At 51.9% G+C, this 10,724-nt stretch overlaps 1 protein-coding gene across 1 annotated transcript in view; it reads right to left on the bottom strand.

The window, feature by feature from the left end:
- Window positions 1-8,525: 8,525 nt before the first annotated feature.
- The window catches only part of RPL12 (ribosomal protein L12), a 5,608-nt gene continuing 3,409 nt past the window's right edge, over window positions 8,526-10,724 (bottom strand). Inside the window, exons 2-6 of the mRNA XM_009890325.1 lie at window positions 10,529-10,627; window positions 9,724-9,805; window positions 9,158-9,244; window positions 8,621-8,733; window positions 8,526-8,531 (exon numbers count right to left, since the gene is read on the bottom strand). Of these exons, the coding sequence (XP_009888627.1) occupies window positions 8,526-8,531; window positions 8,621-8,733; window positions 9,158-9,244; window positions 9,724-9,805; window positions 10,529-10,627 (387 nt within the window). The remainder of the gene's footprint in view (window positions 8,532-8,620; window positions 8,734-9,157; window positions 9,245-9,723; window positions 9,806-10,528; window positions 10,628-10,724) is intronic.

Below are 10,724 nucleotides of genomic sequence, written 5' to 3'. Positions count from 1 at the left end.
GGGGCAATCCCAAGCACAACTCCAGGCTGGGCGGGGAACGGCTGGAGAGCAGCCCTGAGGAGAAGGACTTGGGGGTGTTGGTTGATGAGAAGCTCCCCATGAGCGGCAATGTGCGATCGCAGCCCAGCGAGCCCTCCGCACCCCGGGCTGCATCCCCAGCTGCGTGGCCAGCAGGGCGAGGGGGGATTGTGCCCCTCTGCTGCGCTCTGCTCTGGGGAGACCCCCCTGCAGTGCTGCCTCCAGCTCAGGGGGTCCCACCAGCAGAAGGAAACGGAGCTGTTGGAGTGGGGCCAGAGGAGGGCACGGAGATGCTGGGAGGGCTGGAGCCCCTCTGCTGGGAGGACAGGCTGGGAGAGTTGGGGGGTTCAGCCTGGAGAAGAGAAGGCGAAAAAGGGGAGACCTTATAGTGGCCTTTCAATACTTAAAGGGGGCCTACAGGAAAGATGGGGAGGGACTTTACAAGGGCATGGAGTGATAGGACAAGGGCGAATGGCTTCAAACTGGAAGAGGGGAGATTTAGATTAGATATTAGGAAGACATTTTTCACTATGAAGGTGTTGAGCCCCTGGCACAGGTTGCCCCGAGAAGCTGTGGCTGCCCCATCCCTGGAGGTGTTCAAGGCCAGGTTGGACGGGGCTTGGAGCAACCTGGGCTGGGGGGAGGTGTCCCTGCCCAGGGCAGGGGGGTGGAACTGGGTCATCTTTGAGGTCCCTTCCAGGCCAAAATATTCTGTGATTCTATGACAATAAAAATCGCCAGCACCAAAAAGTTAATCCTTATTTCACAAAGCTCAGGGAAAGGGATTTGCAGAGCTTTGCCCCCAAAAGGCTCTGCAGCCGGAGCGAAGCGCATCCAGGCAGACATGTTGAGACCTGCGGTGTTGCCCTGACAGAAACGTCGGCTGCCTCAACCAACCCTTGAAAGATGTAACAGAGGGAATTCGAATCACAAATACATGGATTAAGTGGCCGAAGAGGGGTGATGAATAAGTTTCCTAAGCGCAAAGTTACAAGGCTGTAGGGCAGAAGAGGACAACTGTGTCCCAAAGAACATGAACAACAAGGAAGGTGGGTTTGAACGGGTGCTAGGAGCATCTCAGTGAGACAAATGTTAAATCTAAAGATGAATCTCTGCAAACTTTTCTGAATCTTTCATCCCTGTGATGGAGCAGTCCCATAGAAGAGAGGTTCTCCTTGAAGCTCTAAGGGAAATTAAACACACAAAGCTATTTGGAGCAGTCCCTCATTAGCACGTGGACCCACAAGATCTGGGGAGTAGCTAATTCTGCAAGTGCTGTCTGCGCAGTTTGGGCACAAACCCGACCACTTTTGTCACCACAGCGAACCAGACAGGCGAACCTTTGCAACAGGATGGGCAAAAATCATCGTGTTTAATGAAAAAGGCAATCAAGTTGTTGAGTTTGAAACAAAATACCTACATGGGAAAAAAGAATGTTTTAAAGAAAACATTTTAAGAATTTAAAGAAAACATTTTAAAGAATTTGTAAGGGAAGAAAATAAATAAAGTCTCTAATAAAGTAAATTGATAATTGGAAAGGAAAGGAACCTGCAGTGAATTAATGAATGTGCACATTGGTTTATCAGGGGGATCACTTCATTTTTGACAGTTGTGGGTTTCAATGATTGGCTGTACCTCTGAAGGAGAACAAACCAACAAGAGCCCATGATAGCACTGCTGCTGAAGCTTAGGTGTTTGGCGCTCTGGTTCCCCACGGTGCCGCTCTTTCGTGTGGGTTGGAGATGCCCTGAGCAGCATTTGGGGTTTTCTTATTCTGTGGATGGGGAGAAGAGATTGTCCAGGCCAGGGAGAAAATGGGAGTGATGCTGATGACGCAGATGAGCTTGAGTTTTGCCTGGGGGTGGTGAATGAGACCCCAGGGGTGGGCTGCCTTGCCCAAACTCACCGTGCCCTGCCTGGGGAAAGCAACCAGCCCCAGAGGCGGTGGGAGACCCGGAGGATGCTTCCCAGAGACAAAACTTCGCTGTGAAGTTGCCTTGCAGTGAAGGGTTCCCCATGGGAGCAGTGTACTGTCAGCCCTTCCAGCACTGGGGGTTATTTTGGACTGTGCATGGGCACGTGAGTGCATCACAGCAATTTGAGTTCATGATTTCAGCCCGGGGGATTCTCTGCGTCTTCCTTCCCCCAAAAAACCCACAAGGTTTGTAGGATTGTCTCCGTTTTGGAAGTTTGCTGTTGGTACTGCTTGTGTTTCGCCCCTGCGGGGACACCAGCCCGCCTGACTCCAGGAAGGGCGATGGACCACTGGTGTTGCTCTGCTCTGATGCCCGCAGTGGAGGTGAGCTGCAGGGCTGTGCTGCCCCAGCGCGATTTCCAGCCAGGCCTTCTGCCTGCAACTCCTCCAGAAAACAGGCTCCTCCCTGCCTTTACGCCAGAAAAAGCTCTCTTTCCTATTTGGGCCTTTTTTTCCCTCCTTTTGACATGCTCTGTGCTTCCCATGTCACCCACTCGGCGTGGTTCCCTTCCCCCAGGGACGTCGCAGAAGGACACGGTGTTCCTGAGGCCACGGATGCGGCAGGAGGCAGTGGATGGAGACCACCTCCCTTCCCTTTGCAAAGAGCAGGGTATCTCCCCAGCACTCTGGTCTCCTGCTAGAGTGGGCCATGGAGTCACATTCCCACTCATGGGATGCACTCTGCTGAGCACCGTGGCTGGGCGGCAGCAAGACTCCGAGTACCGCAGCTTTGTCACAGCAGTGCTCCACCGGCTGATCCACCCGGGTTTGGGAACAGCAGAGGAGCCCCGGTAGCAAAGGGTTCCCACCCCACCATGCTGCTGGTGAGCTCGGACAGGACCCTCGCCCCCATGAGTGCCCACCACTGCCCCCACCCGCTGGGCAATGCTGGAGTCATCTCTCCCTTTCCCATTGCGCCCACAGTTAACTATCGCTTAACTTCGCCGCATCCACCATTAGGGCAGGTGTCGCAGGTGGGGGGAGAAGGTGGCCCCGTGCGCCTTCAGTACCCTACACAAAGCTCTAACAAAATTCGGATTTTCTATCCTAACATTTCATAATGCAGGAAGACATTAATCCTGAAGATTTGGGTTTTCAGGGCCTGTTTTGTCTCAGGGAAATGAGCAAGCTCGTTCTCTTTAAAGCACACAGAGCTCTGAAGCCACCAGCGCTAAGTCCCTCAGTGCTTCTCAGTGTCCCTTCCGCTCCTTCCTCAGGCAGGTGCAGGTCACCAGAGTGGGGAGAAACCCTGGCTTCAGAGCACAAACCCAGTTATGGAGAAGATGGATTTAAAATGTGAAGTTAATATAGTCTGTTACTATCTTTATCAAGCCCTTTGCCTCCTTTCTAAGCAGCCCAGTTTGGGAAAAATGAATTATCGGCCGGGTGGTACCCTGCTCCCAAGCACCACATCACTTCTTCCAGAGCACGTGCCCTAAGGTAGCATGGGAAAGGTTACATACCCTGCCCCGAGAGAATTTCCCTTTAGCAAAAGAAATAGTTTTTCCAATTATTTCCAGCGCTGCCAAGTGGGGGAAAACCCACAGCGTGTGTGTTTGTGTACTGGTACACAGGACAGCCCCGGGCACACACGATGCTGGTGGCACCTGAGACTCTCGGGGTTCACACCAAAGTGGGGAGGGGTCAACACACACTTTAAGCCTCTTTAAAATTGCTGCGAAAGGCTTGCTGCAGCCCCCTGCCAGGGTAAGCATTTCCGCAGCTTTGTCGTGGGATCCGCTGGAAGGGACCCAACCCTCTGCCCCACACGCAGCCCGGACAGCACCAGGCTGAGCTTCAGGGACCTTCAAGGACGGAGATCCCACCACCCCACCGCATCCCCTTTGCAGCCTGTGACTGCTCCTCACAGAGGATTTTCCCCCCCCTATACTTTATCAGAAGTTGTTGCAACGCGCGCGGCCTTTGAGAGGTGGGGAAGGCGGCAGGTCTCAGAGCAGGAGGAACCACCCCCGACCCTGGTTCAGGGAGCATCCAAGCACTGCTCCTAGCTTGAAACACGATCAACTCCAAGCCAAGGAATTAAAGATGGCAAGCGTCTGGGATTTCAGCCTTCTTTCTGCTTTATTCCCTGGTTGCCTCAGAAAAAGGCCCTAAAAACAACAGGAGAAAAAGCAAACAAACAAGCAAAGCCGCAAACACTCCTGTGTTCTGCTCCGGTCAGCTCAAGAGGCTGCACCAAACCCTGTGCTGGCTGTGAGTGAGCTTGGGGCAGGTGGGGAGGCGAGACGGGGCAGCGAGCGCTGGACCACGGGCAGCGCTGCCCAGGACACGGCTGGGCTGTTGAGGGACAGACGGGTCCGGAACGGTTTGTGGGCAAAACCTCACGGGTTCTGCAGAGACCCGCCATTTCTGGGGACACCTGGGTCAGACCTTGGTCACTTTTGCTTTAGGAATGAGGAGGGTCCAGCTCCTCTCTTCACACTGACGGTCACAGCCTGGGATGGAATGCCAAATTGGTGTCTGCCGTGGCAGTTTCATTTGGTAAAAGCCAATTTTTCCTTTTGTCATCCCTTTCCCATCTCTGTCGTCTTCAAGTCCACCAGGGCAACGTACACACATTGCATCAGGGAACAAAGGACAAAAGTGGATCTTCTCAGAAATCCTAAGTGCACTGGTCAGCCCGAGCTCCTCCGCCCACACATCCCCCTCTGCTCAGTGCCAGCCCGGCCTTTCTCCAGAGATCCTGGTGTCTCCCATCTGCCTGTGAGCTCAATGCAAGATTATGGAGCTGTTGCTTCGCTAAACGTTTCAGGCAGCAGGACCATGGTGGAAAAGAGATGGGCTTTGTAGTTCCTTTTGGCTGCTCTTGGCACTGACCTGGCGGGCTTGGTCTTGCAAGGACCAGCCAGGAGACGACTCCTTTCCTGGCCTCCACCTTGGCCGAGTTCTCCCTGCTTCACTAGTATGTACTTTAACAGAAGCAGAGCAGATGGGAAATCAAAGTCTTGTCAAAGCAGCAGTTTGTTGTTAAATCATGTGCAAATACAGGTGATTTCTGAAGATCCCGTACGACATACATGTTACGCCTGACAAGTGGCACGAGGTACCTCCCCAGGGCACGACGGCCATGTGCAGCGTGGAAGACTTGGCCAAAGCCACACTCCGGGCTTGAGTTACAGCAAACACAAAGCTTTGGCTTCACCAAACCAGCTCACAGTTCAACTGCAGCTGCTTGAGAACCACAGGGTGCTTCCTACACTGCAAAATAACTTATACGTTAGAAATAAACATTGCTTCAGGTGCACACCTCCTCCCCTTCAGTTGGGGATGGAATTTATTTGGAGACTTGAGTTTCTTTCCAGAGGCTTCAGTTCACTCAGCCCCTGCTGTGTCTGACACTGCAGTGGACAATCCCCTGCTGCAGCCAACTTCACCCTCACACCGCCAGGGCTTCTTCCTCCAGAGGACTCTGGTGGATCCGGGTCACTCCTCCAGACCCTTTCGGTGTATTTTACCAGCTCAGCGAGCGCAGGCACCACACTCTCCTACACACCCCTACAAGTAGGAGCAGAACTATTTTTCTTCCCTTCCCCAGTTCCTGCAGCGCGCGCCACTTCAGAGCCCCACTCCCTGTAGTAGAGCTCCCGCCAAGAAATATTCCTCTGGGGCTGGAAGTACCTATTATGGTTTGAGAAACCCATAACAGTTTATTGTCGTTTAGACAATCATTCTCTCACCCGATGACCCCTCCCCACCTGGGAAAGGGAATCGGGAAAAACAAGGAAACCCGGGAGGCGAAGTATAAACAGATTTAATAGAGTAAGATTAGATAATTAACATTAATAGCACTAAAGAACTAATACTGATCCCGATACCAATACAGAATGTGCACAGATTATCCTCAGCCCATTCTATCTGTAGAAGCTGTGCACTCCCAGCAGGGACATCAAATGTGGGACACTGCGAGCGCTGTGGCTTTGGGAGGAAGGGAAGGGCTCAGGGGTCCGGCACCGGGGCGAGGAGTTCTCAGGATGGCGGCCATCAGGGGAGAGAGCAAACTTCACAGCAAACTTTCTAATTTATATCGAATGTGCCGTTCATGGTATGCAATAACCCCGTTGGCAGCTTGGGTCAAGTGCCCGGGTCTCGCTCCTCATCCCTGCACCAGGCGAACTCGAAAACACTGAGACCTTGAAACCCACACACCATAGCTGGCTAGAGAGTAAATATTTCCACAAATTCAGGCACTAGAATCTTCTAGAAGTACAGTCTTCCCAAGAATTAGAAGATAAATTAGTCCCATGTCGCTCAAATCAGGGCAGTACCCTACAAGAATAACTTTGAGAGTTACCTGCAAAACTGAAGAGACACCAACAAGAAAAAAGTGCTGTCATCACTTTGCCGAAGAGGAAAACATACCTCGTGGAACATTTTTGAGACCAAGGCTCACAGAACTCAGCATCTTGGTAAGAATTTGATGCCCTTTCCCTTTGGAAAAACAGATTAAATTAACATCCATGACTTTTTTCCCAGGACGCTCTGCTAGGGGTGAAGGGAACTGCAATTATAACATTGCTCTTAATAGGGCTTTTCGTAATACCTCAGACTCAGCCAAAGCATTCTTATTACTGGGATAATTTCACTTCACTTCAACAGAGCTTTCCAGAGCCTGCAAGACCACCCGCCATCCCTTGCGCTGCGCCGCCCCGAGGAAAAATCCAGTCTTTGCTGGGAATAGCACAAGGTTTCCCCGGGATCTTTGGAGAACTTTGGTTCTCCCCACCCCGTGGAGCCCTACGACTGTGCCAGCCGAGCTCTCGGGTGTGACAACCTAGTGCCAAATGCTGTGAAATACAACAATTTCAAGCATCAAGCCTGCAACAGACAGGAACCCCTCCAGAGGTTAAGCGTGCTGCAGCTGAGCTTACAAGGGGTTCCGTACATCCTCCTTGGATGAGATTCCCAAGATGGTGGTTGCAAGGCCCTCCTTAAGAGTTTTGCCAAAAAAAGGTCATTTTGAATAAGCTAAACCTTTTGCTCTTTTCTCACCACTCTTTTCAATACGTGTTCTTACATCCCTACCCCATCTGTACCATAATCACAGAATTTTCAGAGTTGGAAGGGACCTCTAGAGATCATCCAGCCCCACTCCCCTGCTAAAGCAGGACTGCCCAGAGCACATCCCTCAGGACTGCATCCAGGCGGGTTTTGAAAATCTCCAGAGAAGGAGACTCCACCACCTCCCTGGGCAGCCTGTGCCAGTGCTCTGTCACCCGAACTGTAAAGAAGTTTTTCCATGTGTAATAATGGGCACAGACACCTCTTACTGGCTGGTCTGCTATTCCCAGTAAGCAAGTTGCCTTTCCTCCAGGAAGGTGCCATCAGTGGGGCCAACCCCTTTTGTTTACAAGCAGCAGCAGCTCTCTATCAGCAGGTAAAGTTGGCACTCCTGCCAGAATATTCACTGCTGAACACAAGTTTTACGGCTCAGCCAGCCTTTGGGATCGTTTCTTGAGAAGCAGTAGCACAGGATTTACAGAATACCTACGCAAAGGGAAATGCCAACACTTAAACAGCTTTTTCCTTCAGAGAAAGCACCAGATGCAACACACGATGCAGAGAGGGATGATACAGCTTGCTTACCCTGTTCCTGTTCTCCCAGTATCACATTCAAGGAATCAGTAGACTCAAGAAACACAAGACCTGGCCCTTTATGACTCTCTGAAAGAGAGAGCTCCTCTTCAGTGATGAAATAAAGCAAGTAAAAATAAATTTGGGTCAAGAATGAGGATGTGTGTGCTTATCCTTTTCACCAGTAGAAAATCCACTATCTCATCTGCTTCAAGGCAGGAGAAAAAGCTGAACAGCAAAGAATCCAACCTGTTCTACAACAGGAAACATACAACCCCACCGAGGACAGAGGTTCCCCCTGATAATAATGCGCTGGAGGCAGGGCTTGGGCGCATACTGCCAGGCCTGTGAAGCCATTCTCCCTCGGCTCCTGCAGTCCCTGGGCACGCTGGCTGAGCAGCCACCCCCCAGGTTCCATTCAACCAGGGGCTCGTCAGGGCCCTGCCACCCCACAGCCGCAGCCTGCAACGCTACTTTCAACCCCCACTATGTGCTTGCATCCCAGCTGCAATGGTTCAGGGGAAGCCGGACCTGTTCCTACAGCGCTCACCCTAACAAAGGGCAACACTGGCTGCTCCCAGCTGCACATTTGGCACTGGCAAGAACAGAGCTCACAGAAAGCTTTGCACAGGCTGCAAATCAGCAACATTTGCTCTTTACTGGAGTGTTGGCTGGAAGCAACTCCACTTCTCTGAGCTCAGCGCTGCTGCAAGCCAGTGTTCGCAGGGCAAGTGAGCATCTTCTAGCTTTAAAGTTTGTATCGCCTTGGCTAATGCAGAGGGCAGGCGCTCCCCAGCCAAAACCCGCTACTCATGCGGTGTGGGATAAGGACAAACTAAGCCAACAACACTGTTTGCAGACAACTGAGTCTTTTATTAAGTATTTAAGGTGTTATAAAATACTTAAGGAGAAGCCACACAGCAAGTTCTCTTCTCTTCTCTTAGCTCTGTTGAAAGAAGCAAACGGAACTCATTAGTAGAGTCTTTTAGTAAATAGTCTAACACAGTAAAGTTTCAGTCAGAGATGGTTACTTACAGCTGGGCACTCAATTGCACCATTATTGATGTCATCAATGATATCGTGTGGGTGCCTGCCATCAATGCTGCAGCCCACAGACTGGGCAGTCCCAAGTATCTCCTTGATCGTCCCTGCAGTGGGAAGATACAGCTTGTTAGTGCTTTACCCCAGGAAAAACTCACAGAGAACTCACTTCCTCACACCTCAGCTGTCTCTCCCTCCCTTTGGGGTTCGCAGGCTGCAGCTGCCGGGCTCACCAGGGGACAGACACTTTGGCCGCACCTGGCACATTTGTTTCCAGGGAATGCAGCAGAAAGCGCCGCATCTGCTGCCATGTACCTTCTACCATCCTGTACCACCTTCACCGGAAGGTGTGAGGCTGGCTGCTCACAGCCAGCGCAATGCTGTTCCTGTGGTGTTCAGTGCCCGCGTGGCCAAGCGGCACGAGGAGCTCCACCACCACAGCACAGCTCCGGGACCCTCCCAGGAACCAGACCAGATCCTGGCTCAGGTGCTCGGAGCAAGTGGAGGGAGGACTCTGCAATCCCAACTTACCTGAGAGCTCTCGAGCCAGGGATCTGTGCCGCATCTGCCGCGCAATGTTCACGATCTCATCAAAGCTGACACTGCCACTGTGCTTAACTGGGAAGGAAAGTCACAGCACCAGTCAGTCCATGTAAAACACTTCTAGTTCCCCGTGCTTCCATCAGAGAAGCCCCATTCCCAGCACTCAGACCATACGGAAACCACAGAGTTTACAAGTACAGCGGGGCTGCGAGCAGCACGCCTGTCTGCAGGCTTCAGCACAAAGTTACCCACAAAAGTAGTAACTCTGTTTCCTAAGTGGGCTTTTTCTGTCAGCTCACCTCTGGGCTGCACCAGTCACTGCACAACACGACAGGTACAGTGGCGGGTGGCTGTCCCACCCCATCTTCCAAGAAACTGAACCCTGCTAGTGCACACACTGCTGTCTGTACTCTGACACATAAGGAACTCCCACTGCCCAAGATACAGCCCCATGGCACTTGTTTGCCAGTTTATGCCCAATAATCTAGAGGCAGGTACATATTCCCCCCTTGGCCCCAAAACACATTCAGAACTGAAGCTCAGTAAAAACTTACTGTTTTTCTGCTTCTTCCTGTCACGAGGAGGCTCTTTCAGAGCTTTGATAATCAGAGCAGAGGCAGAAGGAACAACCTCTATCTAAATGAAAAGAGATTAATTTTTCCCCTCCATGCAGAATTAGGTAGCTAACGAAGATACTCAACTGAGCACTCAGTGCCTGGAAAGCTTACTTGCCAGAGCACTGCGTTTTTACTTGGTCTGCTAATACACAAAGCTTTTTTGTGATGCAGAAACTTGTTCCCAGCCTTTCGGCACAGGCCTCCCCACAACCAGAGGAGGACTGCTTCCTGGACTGGGGCTCCCTCTCAGCTCACCACTGGAATATACCAGCCACAGAATTCAGGACAGGTATAGTGGCGGGTGGCTACAGGACCAGGTAAGGAAGATTTTTGTAATTTCTGTGTAGTTTGATATAGTTTTACCCTGGTCTGATATTCTGTAAAAGGAACAATTTATCTGCAACAGGATAAAAGTTCTACTTCTGCACCTGAGCAGATCCCTTCCCATCGCTCGCAGGCTGGGAACCTTCAGCCTGGCAAGCCCCAGGCTGCACGTGCACGCACACACACACAGAATCACTGCTGGATTCTGGCCAGTGGCACTCTGAGAGCTCATGCGGGTGTTTTAAGGTCTTTCCCAGAAGACCCCCACACATTGGCTGTGTGGAACTCATTTTATCCACCTCGGAAGGATGAAGGGCTGAGTCGACCCTGCCGGGATTTTGGCTGGTGGTTTGAGCAAGCAGAGCGTGTTTGTGCTTGGCGCTTGCACCACTCCGCCATCCCTGCTGGCGTTGGGTACCTGAGCTTGCCTGTTCTGGATGGTGAGCTTCACCGTGATCCTCAGCCCCTTCCAGTCACCCGTTGCCTTGGCGATGTCATCACCAACCTTCTTGGGGGACTAAGACAAAAACACACCTTATTGCCACAAAAACCATCATGTCAGCGATCCCACACCCCCGCCCCGGCCCCCTGGAGTAGGGGAAAGGCCGCCCCCC

Source organism: Charadrius vociferus, unplaced genomic scaffold, assembly GCF_000708025.1.
Source record: "Charadrius vociferus isolate BGI_N301 unplaced genomic scaffold, ASM70802v2 scaffold398, whole genome shotgun sequence".
Classification (NCBI taxonomy): Eukaryota; Metazoa; Chordata; class Aves; order Charadriiformes; family Charadriidae; genus Charadrius; species Charadrius vociferus.
Note: the sequence above shows the minus strand (reverse complement) of the source record. Positions and strands in the feature narration are given on the sequence as shown.